The sequence below is a fragment of the Oryctolagus cuniculus genome, chromosome 11, assembly GCF_051225735.1.
Source record: "Oryctolagus cuniculus isolate XC-2025 breed Fujian yellow rabbit chromosome 11, ASM5122573v1, whole genome shotgun sequence".
NCBI lineage: Eukaryota > Metazoa > Chordata > Mammalia > Lagomorpha > Leporidae > Oryctolagus > Oryctolagus cuniculus.
The window spans coordinates 119334637-119348053 of NC_142877.1; the positions used below are offsets into that span (position 1 = coordinate 119334637).

The window sequence follows — 13417 nt, forward strand, 5'->3', positions numbered from 1 at the left end:
CCCCCCATACAGCGGCCGGTTCGTGCCCCGGCTGCTCCACTTTGATCCAGCTCCCTGCTAACAGCCTGGGAAAAGCAGCAGGACACGGCCCAAGCGCTTGGGCTCCTGCACCACGTGGAAAACCCAGACAAATCTGGCCCCAGCCTGGCCCAGCGCTGGCCATTGCAGCCACCTGGGGAGCGAAGCACAGCTCGCTCGCGCACGCGCTCTCTCTCTCTCGCCCCCTCTTCTCTAATTCTGAATTGCAAAACAACTAAATCTTTTTTAAAACTAATAAAATGATTAAGCAGAGAGTTGTAACAGAGACGAGAGACCAGCCCTCCCACAGAAAATAGCTCCAAGTTTCCGTCAAATCCAAAACGGAACCAGGTAGAGGCTCCGGGGAGGGAAACCGAGAGGCGTCAGGCACGGAGGGGCTTCTGGTCTTCGATGGCCGTTAGCCTAAGGACAGGCCACAGTCCCCGCCCAGCACAGAGTTTGGTGCAGCAGCTGAGCCACTGCTGCGGATGTCCACATCTCACACGGGGCTGCCGGGGTTCGAGTCCCAGTGCCGATTCCAACTCCAGCTTCCTGCTGGGAGGCAGCCCGTGAAGGCTCAAACCCTGGGGTCCCTGTCACCCACGTGGGAGACGTGGATTGAGTCCCAGGTTCCTGCCTTCAGCCTGGCTCAGCCTTGGCTATTGTAGGCATTTGGGAAGTAAGCATTTGAGTTGGTGCTGTGGCTCAGCGGGTAAAGCCACCACCTGCAGTGCTGGGATCCCATATGGGCACAAGTTCACATCCCGGCTGCTCTACTTCCCATCCAGCTCTCTGCGGTGGCCTGGGAAGGCAGTGGAGGATGGCCCAAGTCCTTGGGCCCCTGCACCCACGTGGGAGACCTGGAAGAAGCTCCTGGCTCCTGGCTTTATCAGCTCAGCTTGGGCTGTTGCAGCCATTTGGGGAGTGAACCAGCAGATGGAAGACCTCTCTCTCTCTGCCTCTCCTCTCTCTCTGCCTCTCCTTCTCTCTCTCTGTAACTCTTTCAAATAAATAAATCTTTAAAAAAAATCAATCTCTTTCTTTCCCTAATATAATGAAACTAAAGTAAAAATTTAAAAAGAAAGAGAGGAGGTCCACTGTCTTTGTGGCCTGAAGCACAGAATCCAAAGCCACCAGTCACTAGGAGATTCCTCTCACAGAAGAGACACAGAGTGGGACCAGCGCTGTGGCGTAGTAGGTTAAGCCTCTGCCTGCGGCACCAGCATCCCATGTGGGCACCGGTTTGTGTCACAGCCACTCCTCTTCCAGTCCAGCTCTCTGCTATGGCCTAGGAGGGCAGTGGAGGATGGCCAAGGACTTGGGCCCCTACACCCGCATTGGAGACCAGGAGGAAGCTCCTGGCTCCTGGCTTCGGATCGGCCCAGCTCTGGCCATTGCAGTCATTTAGGGAGTGAACCAGCGGATGGGAGACCTCTCTCTCTGTCTCTCCCTGTCTCTGTAACTCTACCTCTCAATTAAATAGATAAAATCTTTAGAAGGAGGAGGAGGGAGAGGGAAGGGGGAGGAGACACAGAGGAAGGGACCACTCTCCAAGTTTTATCTAACCAAGCATCTGGACGACCCCTGAACAATGCACCTGCGGCTCAGACTCAAGGACCAACTGGAGGTGAAGAACCGAACAGAGACAGAAGCACTGCCGTGGCAGGCACGTCGGGGTCCGCAAGTGACCCACCCGCTGGGACGGCGGCGGCGGTGCCCTTCTGAGGAACACATGTGACCCAGAGTCCGCACACTCAGCGCGACGGCAGCCACCGCCCCGGGCTCCCTGGAGGATGACCCAGGCAGCTGAGGACCTGAACTGCTCTGCTCTGCTTAGTACAGCTCAAATCTGGAAGACAATGCCGATTCAGCGACTGCAAAACCTGTGCGCACGCGCGGAGCGGCCGGGTGTGTGAGCCTAGCATTTCAGCTGCAAATTCTATGAAAACTAAATACACATCAAGTACTTCCCAAGGACACTTAGTGCATAAGCACAAAGTACACACCAGGACTGAAGCCTCGGAACACAGAAAACCATGACAACTTTGCCATCATGTGCCAAATATATTGGCTGAGTAGAACCTTTACTAAAATTAACTTCACCTTATTAATTAAAATGAAAATTAATTTTTCTCTTTTGTTGTGTTTTCTCTTTTTTCTTCTCTTTGAAAAACTAACTTTTTCAATGTCTCAATGTGGCTACTACGAATTTCTAAGTCACACCGTGGCTGCCTTCAGCCTCCTGCTGGACGGCGCTGGCCCGGGTGTTGTCTGCACAGACACAGGACAGGCTGGGTTCAGGGTCTTCTCCACGAAGACCAGCACCATGGGCCAGCGGGTTCAAAGACAGCTGCTTCCCCTACATTCCATTAATTAAGAGAAATGTGCTCACATCTGAGGGGGACACACACGAGCGTGCACACACGCACAGGAAATCTAAGGGGTAAATGTGAAACGGAACCAAGTGGAAACCCTAAGACAAGAAGTCTGAAACCCACAGTCCAAGGGGGACTCAGTGGCAGGGTAGAGCCCACAGCAAAGGTTGGATCTCGGACCAGCAGACACTGTCCGGTCTGTAGGATCTCGGACCAGCAGACACTGTCCGGTCTGTCGGATCTCGGACCAGCAGACACTGTCCGGTCTGTAGGATCTCGGACCGGCGAACACTGTCCAGTCTGAAGACCACGGGGAGTGAACGTGACTGGTGACTACATTTACAGAGCCCAGGGGCCAGGGGACGACACCCACACGTCTCAGGGAGGAAAGCGGGGCTCAAGGCTAAGGCTGGCACTGAGGGGCGTCTGACGCTCACTGAGGTTTTCATTTCACAGCCCACCGTTCGCTGGTTGAAGGCGCACGCGTTGGGCTGGGCTGGGATTGGCGAAGTCCACACGGAGATGGACTTCTGAACACGGAGCAGCACGGTCTGCCGGCGAGTGAGAAGGAAGCACAGGCCTGTGTGTGCACGCGTCACACGTGCAGTGTGTATGTCGTGTGTGTATGCTGCATGCGTGTGTGTACGCCGCGTGTGTGCATCCATTCACCAGTGCTAACGTTCTAGCCCAACGTCCCAGCCCTTGCCAGGGCTGAATCGGGCCTTATGGACTGAGGCTGGCAGTGCTGACCCTGACTGGTATGTGCAGCACCTTCCTGAGCGCTCTGAGGTCCCGGACGGAGACACGAGCAGGTGGTCCGAGGGCCCTCCTCCCCACGTCTCCGCCCGAGTCGCTGCGTCACCCCCGCTACAACCTTTCTCCGGCCGCCCCCAGTCTTCCAGGATGAAGGCCCAATTCTTTCACAAAGTCCTTTTCCAGACTGGGCCTCAGGCCACAGCCTGACCCACCCCGCTCCCCTTCACACAGGACGGACTCTACCCAGCGCCCTGGGTAAGGGAGCAGGCTGGCGCAGGCATCCGCGCTGTCGCACGCAGCTCATACCCACTGCTCGGTCAAAGCTGAACACCCTGAAGCCCTCCTGGACTGCCCCCCACCGACACAGCTCTCCTCCAACACAAAGCAGCCGCGAGCACCGCTGGCCTCCCGCGGCCGGCACCCTGCGCCAGCCCACGAGCCCCCAGGCCGAGGAGACGCCGGCCGCGATCATCCAAGCGGGCCAGAACGTAAGCAAGGGGACTGTGGGAAGCCCACGGAGCTCGGCTGCTCTCCCGGCCGCCGCCGCGGCGCCCGCACCTGCGCCAGCACGTCCTGGAACTGCTCCTTGGTGAGCGGCATCAGGAAGTCGGCGATGACTCGCCGCAGCTCGCGCTTCGACACGGTCAGGCTCTGGTCAGGGTCCAGCAGCTGGAAGGCTCTTCTCAGCTCGTCGCCTTTGCTGGCGATTTTTTGAAATAAAAGCCGCTTGACGTCTAAGATGGACAGCACCGGGTTTGCAACGGCCGTGGCTGTAAAAAAGACACAGGCAGTCACCGGCCGCGTTCGCATCCAGGGCCCACCGGGTCCAGCGCGCTGCTCCCCGACGGCGTTTCTCCCCCGTGCCCGGCCCAGGCGGCTCGTCAGCAGGGCCTGCGCTCACCCCCACCTCTGCTCACGCGAACGGCAGCAACGATGTGGCAAAGGCCCCCTCCCCATGAAGGGCACAGGACACCAGGAAAGCCCCGGGTGCTGGGGCAGGAAATCAGCTAAGAGTTACTACCACCGAGTGAACCCTACGTCTTTCACCCCCTTGCCCGTTTCTGAGGGGAAATGTAATTCTCAATCCAGATCCCTTCACCTTCGAAGACAGCGAGAGACAAGAGCCCAGACAGTGAAAGGCGGCTGAACAATGCTGGGAACGCTCCTACGTAACTGAAAGGCAGAGAGAGAAAGAAAACGGAGCTCTCCCATCCTCCGGTCCACTCCCCAGATGCCCACATAGCCAGGGCCGGAATGCCGCCAGGACTCCCGTGCGGGTGACGGGGACCCAGGACCCACGTGGCCTCCCAGGGAGCACGTTAGCACGAAGCTGGGATGGGGGTGGAGCCAGGACTTGAACCCAGCACTGATGCAGGATGTGGATGTCCCAAGCGGCCCAACTCCCACCCACAGAACGCTCCAATAAGCTTCCAGGGGTTTAACTTCCTGGGGGAAATTGGGGTTCCAGGTCCCAGAGTTCCCGGTGCCCCCAAAGGAGAGGAGGGACCCCTGCCCCTGTGTCCAGGACGAAACAGCCACAGGCAGCAGCCGGGAACCCCCGCAGGTGATGCAACGCAGTGGGCGGAAGTTGTGCCGAGGCCACCTGGCGTCCTGTGACCCACTCAGAGGGGAACCAGAGAACTCGTGTTTGCTCAGGAGTTGGGGGAGGCACGGGGCTCGCGGCCCATGCAGTAGCCGGGAATCCTGGACGTGTGCTGGCGGCTCTGGTGTCACCTCGCCACCCGGAACAGCACACATGGCAGTAGGAGGGCGGGAGGCTCGCTTCTATCAGCTACCGAGCGCTCTGGCACTGGGAGAGTGACACCTTCTGTCGGGGCACCTGGGCCAGGGAGACACAGCACAGGGTCTCGGGGCACCAGCTCACCCCCACCCAGAGGGCAGTCCGGGGTCCCACACAGCCAGAGCAGGCCCAGGGCTGTCCCACTGGACGGCTCAAGAGAAACCGGGCAGGCCCCCGCACCTCACGGCTGTGGGGATCTGCAAGGCAAGGCCTTGTCCACCTGGCGCCCGCCCAGGGCTGCGCTGGCCTGCCGCCGAGGGCTGAGCACACCCAAGCCCTGGGCCGGGGTGAGGGCCGCCTGTCACCTGTGACGTCCACAGCCTCCTCAAAGGGGCGATCACACAACCAGACATGGGGCGGGGCAGACGGGCACTGTGCGGCTGCAGAGCCCTGCGGGCGCCCAGCAATGAGGGAGACAGGTGACACCTGAACTGCAGCTGGGTGGTCCTGAGGGCGAAGAGGGGCTGGAGGCGCCAGCAAGGGAGCAGGGGCGGGCGGGAGGCTCCTGCTGGGCACTGGGCTGGGTGAGTGGGGGCAGCTCCTGCTGGGCACTGGGCTAGATGGGCAGGGGCGGCTCCTGCTGGGCACTGGGCTAGATGGGCAGGGGTGGGTGGGGGCGGCTCCTGCCGGGTGCTGGGCTGGGAAGGCAGGGGTGGGTGGGGGCGGCTCCTGCCAGGCGCTGGGCTGGGTGAGTGGGGGCAGCTCCTGCTGGGCACTGGGCTAGATGGGCAGGGGTGGCTCCTGCTGGGCACTGGGCTGGGTGGGCAGGGGTGGGTGGGGGCGGCTCCTGCCGGGTGCTGGGCTGGGAAGGCAGGGGTGGGTGGGGGCGGCTCCTGCCGGGTGCTGGGCTGGGTGGGCAGGGGTGGGTGGGGGCGGCTCCTGCCGGGTGCTGGGCTGGGAAGGCAGGGGTGGGTGGGGGCGGCTCCTGCCGGGTGCTGGGCTGGGTGGGCAGGGGTGGGTGGGGGCGGCTCCTGCCGGGTGCTGGGCTGGGAAGGCAGGGGTGGGTGGGGGCGGCTCCTGCCGGGTGCTGGGCTGGGAGGGCAGGGGTGGGTGGGGGCGGCTCCTGCCTGGCGCTGGGCTGGGTGAGTGGGGGCAGCTCCTGCTGGGCACTGGGCTAGATGGGCAGGGGCGGTTCCTGCTGGGCACTGGGCTGGGTAGGCAGGGGCGGCTCCTGCCGGGTGCTGGGCTGGGTGGGCAGGGGTGGGTGGGGGCAGCTCCTGCCGGGCACTGGGCTGGGCGGGGGCGGCTCCTGCCGGGTGCTGGGCTGGGTGGGCAGGGGTGGGTGGGGGCAGCTCCTGCCGGGTGCTGGGCTGGGAAGGCAGGGGTGGGCAGGGGCAGCTCCTGCTGGGCACTGGGCTGGGCGGGGGCGGCTCCTGCTGGGCACTGGGCTGGGTGGGCAGGGGTGGGTGGGGGCGGCTCCTGCCGGGTGCTGGGCTGGGTGGGCAGGGGCGGGTGGGGGCAGCTCCTGCCGGGTGCTGGGCTGGGAAGGCAGGGGTGGGTGGGGGCAGCTCCTGCTGGGCACTGGGCTGGGCGGGGGCGGCTCCTGCTGGGCACTGGGCTGGGTGGGCAGGGGTGGGTGGGGGCAGCTCCTGCCGGGTGCTGGGCTGGGAAGGCAGGGGTGGGTGGGGGCGGATCCTGCCGGGCACTGGGCTGGGTGGGCGGGGGCGGCTCTTGGCGGGCGCTGGGCTGGGCAAGCGGGGGCGGCTTTGCCCTTGGGCGTCCTCCTCTGGTTCTGGCCGCCACAGTGGGATCTCCGACCAGAGAATGACACGACCCAAGGCCTGCTCTCAAAGCTGGTCCTGGCCCCACGTGGAGGAGGGACAGCCAGGAGGGACACAGGCTCGCGGCCGTGCAGCTACGAGTGCAGGGAGGCCAGGATGAAAACCAGGGCTGGACAGAGACAGGCGAGGGAGGTGGAGCGACCTGGGATGTCACGTGCCAGGACGTGGCTTGAGGCCTCGGCAGGGGCTCCCGACCCACGGCTGCTCTCAGTCACATCAAAGCTCCTCCCACACAAGGTGGGGTACACGCCCCCCTTCGGCCTGGGAGGGCCCGTGACAGATGCCAGAACGGAGCCCGTGACTCCCAAGGTGAGACTGTGAGAGGTGCCACCGCTCTGCCGGGTCCTCTCAGGATGGCCACAGCCAGTCACGGCCGGGGCAGGAAGCCACGAAACCACACGGGGAGGCCACGTGTGGGTGTCCTGGGTGGCAGCCCCAGACGGGCTTCCAGCCAACAGCCAGTCAACCGGCAGCCGCCGGAGGCAGCCAGCACCAGGAGCTCCCTGCACAGTACGCACGCCCTGGAGCAGAGGTGCGGCCTGAGTCCTGCCGAGCCACACAGCTGTGCACACGACGCGGGGCTGGCATCGCCTGCAACCGACAGCGTGCCGCTGCTTCTACACAGCGGCAGGTTCCTGGGGCAGAAGGGGAAAGTTCAGGTGCAGGCGGCTGGGGGTGGGGTGGGGTGGGGTGCACTCTCAGGAAACACCCACTGGGTCCCTGTCACCTTCCAGCCGCTGTGCGCCGTGCGGAGGGTAAGACAGGCACGGCTCACGCTCTGGGCGAGGACCAGGCAAGGAAGAGAGTGGCAGGTGCAGTGAAGACGGGACAGTGTGGCCACCTGGGGCAGCCAGGGAGGCTTCTCCACGAAGTTCCTGAGCCGGAGCCAGAAGGACCAAGACGAGGCAGGCAGCCAGCAGACGTGCAGCGTCCCAGACACGGAAGGCACAGCGGCCGCAGACAGCCCTTAGGCAAGGAGCGGCCTGAGCGTCCGGGGGACAGAGGGCGGTCGGCACCAAGCACTCGGGCGGCCGGGCTGGGGTCAGGGAGGTGGGGGCCGGCTCACTCTGAGCCCCCGCACAGAGGGCACAAGGAGGGCCCAGGAGCCAGCAGAGAAGCAACATCACCCAATACATGGAGCTTTTTCAAAAAGTCATTCTGCCTGCCACACACAGAATGGATTATGGGAAAACAAGAAACGAGGAAAGACCAGAAAAACGGCCACTCCTGGAGTCCTAGAAGAGGCAGGATCTGTCTCTTCTGTGGCTGGCGTGGCACAGCACAGCCTTTCTGATGGACGCCTGGACTTGGGGGCAGGGGGGACAGGAGGAGGAGGGCAGGCAGAGAAACAGAAATAGGGGGTGGTTCCACCGGGCTGGACTTGCAGGACCAGCTCGGTGCCAGTGACGGAGCCGGAGGGCGCTGCGGGGTGGGGAGGTCTGTGCGGCCGGTGCAGGCGTGCGGTGCCCACCAGATGAGGCAGGAGCGGCAGAGCAGCCGGGGGCCATGGAGTTACACTGGTTACAGGTGGGGCTTTAGGACACGGAGCCAGAGAGCACAGCCAGGGAGAGGAGCCCGGAGTGGGGAGGACCCTGCACCTCCCACAGGACCCCCAAGCGTGCTCAGAAACGCAGCCAGCGGGGCCGGCGCTGTGGTGCAGTGGGGTGAGCTGCCGCCTGCCATACAGCAACGGCTGCAATACCAGCCCTTGGCTAATGCGCCTGGGAAAGCTGCGATTGATGGCCCAAGTGCTTGGGCCCCTGCATCCGCGTGAGAGACCTGGAAGAAGCTCCTGGCTCCAGCCTGGTCCAACCCTGGCTGTTGCAACCAGTGGGTAGAAAACATCGCTCTCTCTCTTTCTTCTCTCCTTCTCCCTGTAACTCTGCCGTTCAAAAAAAAAAAAAAAAAAAAGAATCGAATCGCAGCAGGCGCTCCAGGCTTGGCCCCTCCATTTCTGACCACCGCTGATTCACCCAGAGGGGCCGCAGGACTGGCCATCAGCTGGCGAACACTTCTCCTGCCCGGGGCCCCAGTGTCACAGAGGGTTCCCTTGCTAACGTGTACTCAATCTTCAAATCTCTCTCGGACCTGCCACACGTATTTTTTGTGGCTTTCCAAGAAGCTCCATCTCTGCAATCAAGAATCACAATTCTGAAGGGCCAGGACGCGTTGACTGGCAGCAATCTGAAACCGTGTCCTGTGTCACAGGCCTGATGTGACGTTTAAGACCGAAACGAGCCGGCGCTGCGGCTCACTAGGCTAATCCTCCGCCTAGCGGCGCCGGCACACCGGGTTCTAGTCCCGGTCGGGGCGCCGGATTCTGTCCCGGTTGCCCCTCTTCCAGGCCAGCTCTCTGCTGTGGCCAGGGAGTGCAGTGGAGGATGGCCCAGGTGCTTGGGCCCTGCACCCCATGGGAGACCAGGAGAAGCACCTGGCTCCTGCCATCGGATCAGCGCGGTGCGCCGGCCGCAACGCATCAGCTGTGGCGGCCATTGGAGGGTGAACCAACGGCAAAAAGGAAGACCTTTCTCTCTCTCTCTCTCTCCGTCCACTCTGCCTGTCAAAAAAAAAAGACCGAAACGAGAGCAGTAACCAAACTCGCACGGCTTGCTGGTCGGAGCAGGATACGACCTTTCTGCAGAGCAATCTGACAAGGTCTGCATCTGACAGTCACGGCACACTGTCACTCCACCCACCCGAGAACGGGCAGTCACTCCATCCTACAGGAGAACCGGCAGTCACTCCACCCACCAGAGAACCGGCAGTCACTCACCCTACAGGAGAACGGGCAGTCACTCCCCTACAGGAGAACAGGCAGTCACTCACCCTACAGGAGAACAGGCAGTCACTCCCCTACAGGAGAACAGGCAGTCACTCCCCTACAGGAGAACAGGCAGTCACTCACCCTACAGGAGAACAGGCAGTCACTCACCTACAGGAGGACGGGCAGTCACTCCATCCTACAGGAGAACAGGCAGTCACCACCCTACAGGAGAACAGGCAGTCACTCCACCTACAGGAGAACAGGCAGTCACCACCCTACAGGAGAACAGGCAGTCACTCCCCTACAGGAGAACAGGCAGTCACTCCACCTACAGGAGAACGGGCAGTCACTCCCCTACAGGAGAACAGGCAGTCACTCACCCTACAGGAGAACAGGCAGTCACTCCCCTACAGGAGAACAGGCAGTCACTCCCCTACAGGAGAACAGGCAGTCACTCACCTACAGGAGGACGGGCAGTCACTCCATCCTACAGGAGAACAGGCAGTCACTCCCCCTACAGGAGGACGGGCAGTCACTCACCCTACAGGAGAACAGGCAGTCACTCACCCTACAGGAGAACAGGCAGTCACTCCACCTACAGGAGAACAGGTAGTCACCACCCTACAGGAGAACAGGCAGTCACTCCCCTACAGGAGAACAGGCAGTCACTCCACCTACAGGAGAACAGGCAGTCACTCCACCTACAGGAGAACAGGCAGTCACTCACCTACAGGAGAACAGGCAGTCACTCCCCTACAGGAGAACAGGCAGTCACTCCACCTACAGGAGAACAGGCAGTCACCACCCTACAGGAGAACAGGCAGTCACTCACCTACAGGAGAACAGGCAGTCACTCCACCTACAGGAGAACAGGCAGTCACCACCCTACAGGAGAACAGGCAGTCACTCACCCTACAGGAGAACAGGCAGTCACCACCCTACAGGAGAAAAGGCAGTCACTCACCCTACAGGAGAACAGGCAGTCACTCCACCTACAGGAGAACAGGCGGTCACCACCCTACAGGAGAACAGGCAGTCACTCACCCTACAGGAGAACAGGCAGTCACTCACCCTACAGGAGAACAGGCAGTCACTCCCCTACAGGAGAACAGGCAGTCACCACCCTACAGGAGAACAGGCAGTCACCCCACCCACCAGAGAACCAGCAGTCACCACCCTACAGGAGAACGAGCAAGATAAATCAGCACCTGAGGTCGCGGACTCCAGCATGGACAAAGCACTACTGGGAAACAGCACCCTAGCGCCTTCCCCTGCAGTGGGGGGTGGGGTGGCTGGGGTGGGGTAAAACACATTCAGACAGGGAAGGAGAAACCACGCACCTGCCCAAAATCCAGCCCCTGGGGCCAAGGGCTGGGCGGGAGCAGGAGCTGCCTGAGACCCACCCCCCAGGCAGGGCCTTGGGGTTGTGCACAGCTGGGGGCAGAGCACGGGAGCTGAGACCACCCCCACCACCACCACCCGGCAGGGCCTGCGGTTTTGCACGCCTGAGGCAGCCGCTTACTGAAGGCTGAGTCCCGGGGAAGTGACCTCAGCCACCTGCAGCCAGCGGGAGGCAGGCAGAGGTCTCCTGGGTACAGAAAGCCGGGGCAGAGTTGGAGGACAAAGAACCCCAGAAAACCCCTTGAAGGGCAGGGGGACGGCAAGGCTGAGTCTCCTCCCACAGACCCTGACACCCACCAGGGCTCAGAGCTCAGACGCACCGACAGCAAGCACTGGAAGCCAGGGCTAACGTCAACCCAAGGACTGTGCAGTCGGCCCAGCTGCCCCCTCGCACAGGCCGGCCTGCCCCAGGGAAGCCCCTGAGGGGGGGGGCGAGGGGGGGACGGGGGGAGGGGGAGGAGGAGGGGGAGGAGGGGGAGGAGGAGGAGGAGGAGGGGGAGGGGGAGGAGGAGGAGGAGGAGGAGACGCGTTCAGTCTCCAGAAGCGAAGATTACCCACTGCTGCCCCTGCTGTTCCTCTACGCTCATTATAAAATTCCAAGAGAAATGAAGAACAGGTGCCCTGACCTGAAGCAAAAGCAGCCACCCCAAGAGGACCACAGAGAGAACACGGAGACGACCGGGTATCAGATGCAGGTGAGGAGCGGTGACAGAGATGAACGGCAACGGCTGGGCACGCGTCCACGCGGAGGGACAGGGTCACCATCTGGGAGCGAAACTGAACTTGTGCTTTGCGAAGGACACGCCAGTGAGGCGGAAGGGTGACCATGGACAGGGGGAGGACGTGAAAAGACGTCTTACAGGGCAGCTGCCGCAGGCGGGAACTCGGGCCTGCCGTGTGCACCCAGCCCAGCAGTTGCAGTGCCAGCTGAGGCACCCGCGTCCCAGACCACAGTGCCGAGTTCAAGGCCTGGTTCCTCCCCGATTCCAGCATCCTGCCGACGCGGATTCCTGGGGCATCAGGTGATCCCTGCCCCCTTCCGGCAGACCTGGCCTGGGGTCCCAGCTCCCGGCTGCCGCCTGGCCCAGGCCCAGCCGCTGTGGGCACCGGGGAGTGAAACAGCAGAAGGGGGCGCTCTCTGCCACTCTCTCTCTCCTCCTCTCACAATTAAAAAAGTAATAGAACTCAAACACAACAGGAGGACATCCCAGTTAAAAAATGGGTCCAACACCGTAACAGACCCCTCACCAAAGAAGAAATACAGACTCAAATAGGCATACAGACGTATGCTCCACAGCGTGTGTCACCTGTGAAACGCAAATCAAACAAGGAGCGGCCCCTGCGCACCTGCTGGAGGGGCTGACAACACCAAACGCAGGTGCGCAGGTGCGCGTGCGGAGCGGGAGCTCAGGACTGCGGCGGGCACGCAGAGGGGCGGCCGCTCCGGACGGTGGCTCTCACAAAACCAGGCCCAGACCCAGCAACTCCACTCCTTGGTCTTCACCCCGGGAGCTGAGAGGCAGGCGGACATCCAGACGCAGACGCTGAAACCCTGCCGACGGGATTCCTTCAGCGCGGGGGTTAAACCAGGAGGGCCAGACAACGGAATAGTCTCCGGCACTAAAGTGCAGTGAACATGAGGCCACAGACATGGGGGTGTGCACATGCACATTATTGAATAAAAGCCTAAAAAGGCTACATACAGACACGTCTATATGTGAATGATTCCAACGGGATGACATTCCGGAAAAGACCCAACTACGGAGGCCGGCGCTGTGGCACAGTAGAGTGAGCCTCCGCCTGCGGTGCCGGCATCCCACCTGGGCGCCGGTTCAAGTCCCAGCTGCTCCAGTTCTGATCCGGCTCCCTGCTAATGCCCTGGGGAAGTGGCAGGAGATGGCCAGGTGCTTGGGCCCTGCACCCACGTGGGAGACCTGGAGGAAGCACCTGGCTTGGATCCGCCCAGCTCCACTGCTGTAGCCATTTGGGAAGTGAACCAGCAGACGGAATATTCTCTCTCCTTGCCCGTCCCCACGCCCGCCCTCTCTCTGTAACCCTGCCTCTCAAATAAGTAACCTTAGACAGACCAAACTATGGAGACAGCGAAATGATCGGGGTGAGGGGGGCAGCAGGATGGACGGGGAACGTGGTGAACTTTTTAGGACGCTGAAGCTAATCTGTATGACGTCACAGTGGACACGCAGGTCCCTGCACCTCTGCCAAGCACACGGAATCCACCCCGCCAAGGGTGAACCCTGACGTAAACCGGGGCACACTTCAGGTGGAGGTGCTAACGCACCCGCTCACGGACGTGCCACGGCGCCGGGGGGGCTCTCTGCTTGCTGCCAGCCGTTCCGAGTGTGAAACTCACCTAGGAAACACAGCTGCTAGCTCCGTCATGAAAGACTGCGTATACTACGTGACGTGTGGGTAAGCCCGTGGGTCCTGGGACTACAAGGCCTGGTGCTGCCACTGACAAACGGTGTGACCCTGGGGCGAGTGCCTGCGCTGTGTCTCTGTG

General features: G+C 61.9%; 1 protein-coding gene across 5 annotated transcripts in view; it reads right to left on the reverse strand.

Moving 5' to 3' along the window:
* Nucleotides 1-13417, reverse strand: part of EFCAB6 (EF-hand calcium binding domain 6) — a 231497-nt gene that overhangs the window by 196658 nt on the left and 21422 nt on the right. For all 5 annotated transcript variants that reach the window (XM_089307706.1, XM_070053016.2, XM_070053015.2 and 2 more), the window contains exon 4: nt 3708-3919. In XM_089307706.1, coding sequence (XP_089163832.1) covers nt 3708-3919 — 212 coding nt within the window. The remainder of the gene's footprint in view (nt 1-3707; nt 3920-13417) is intronic.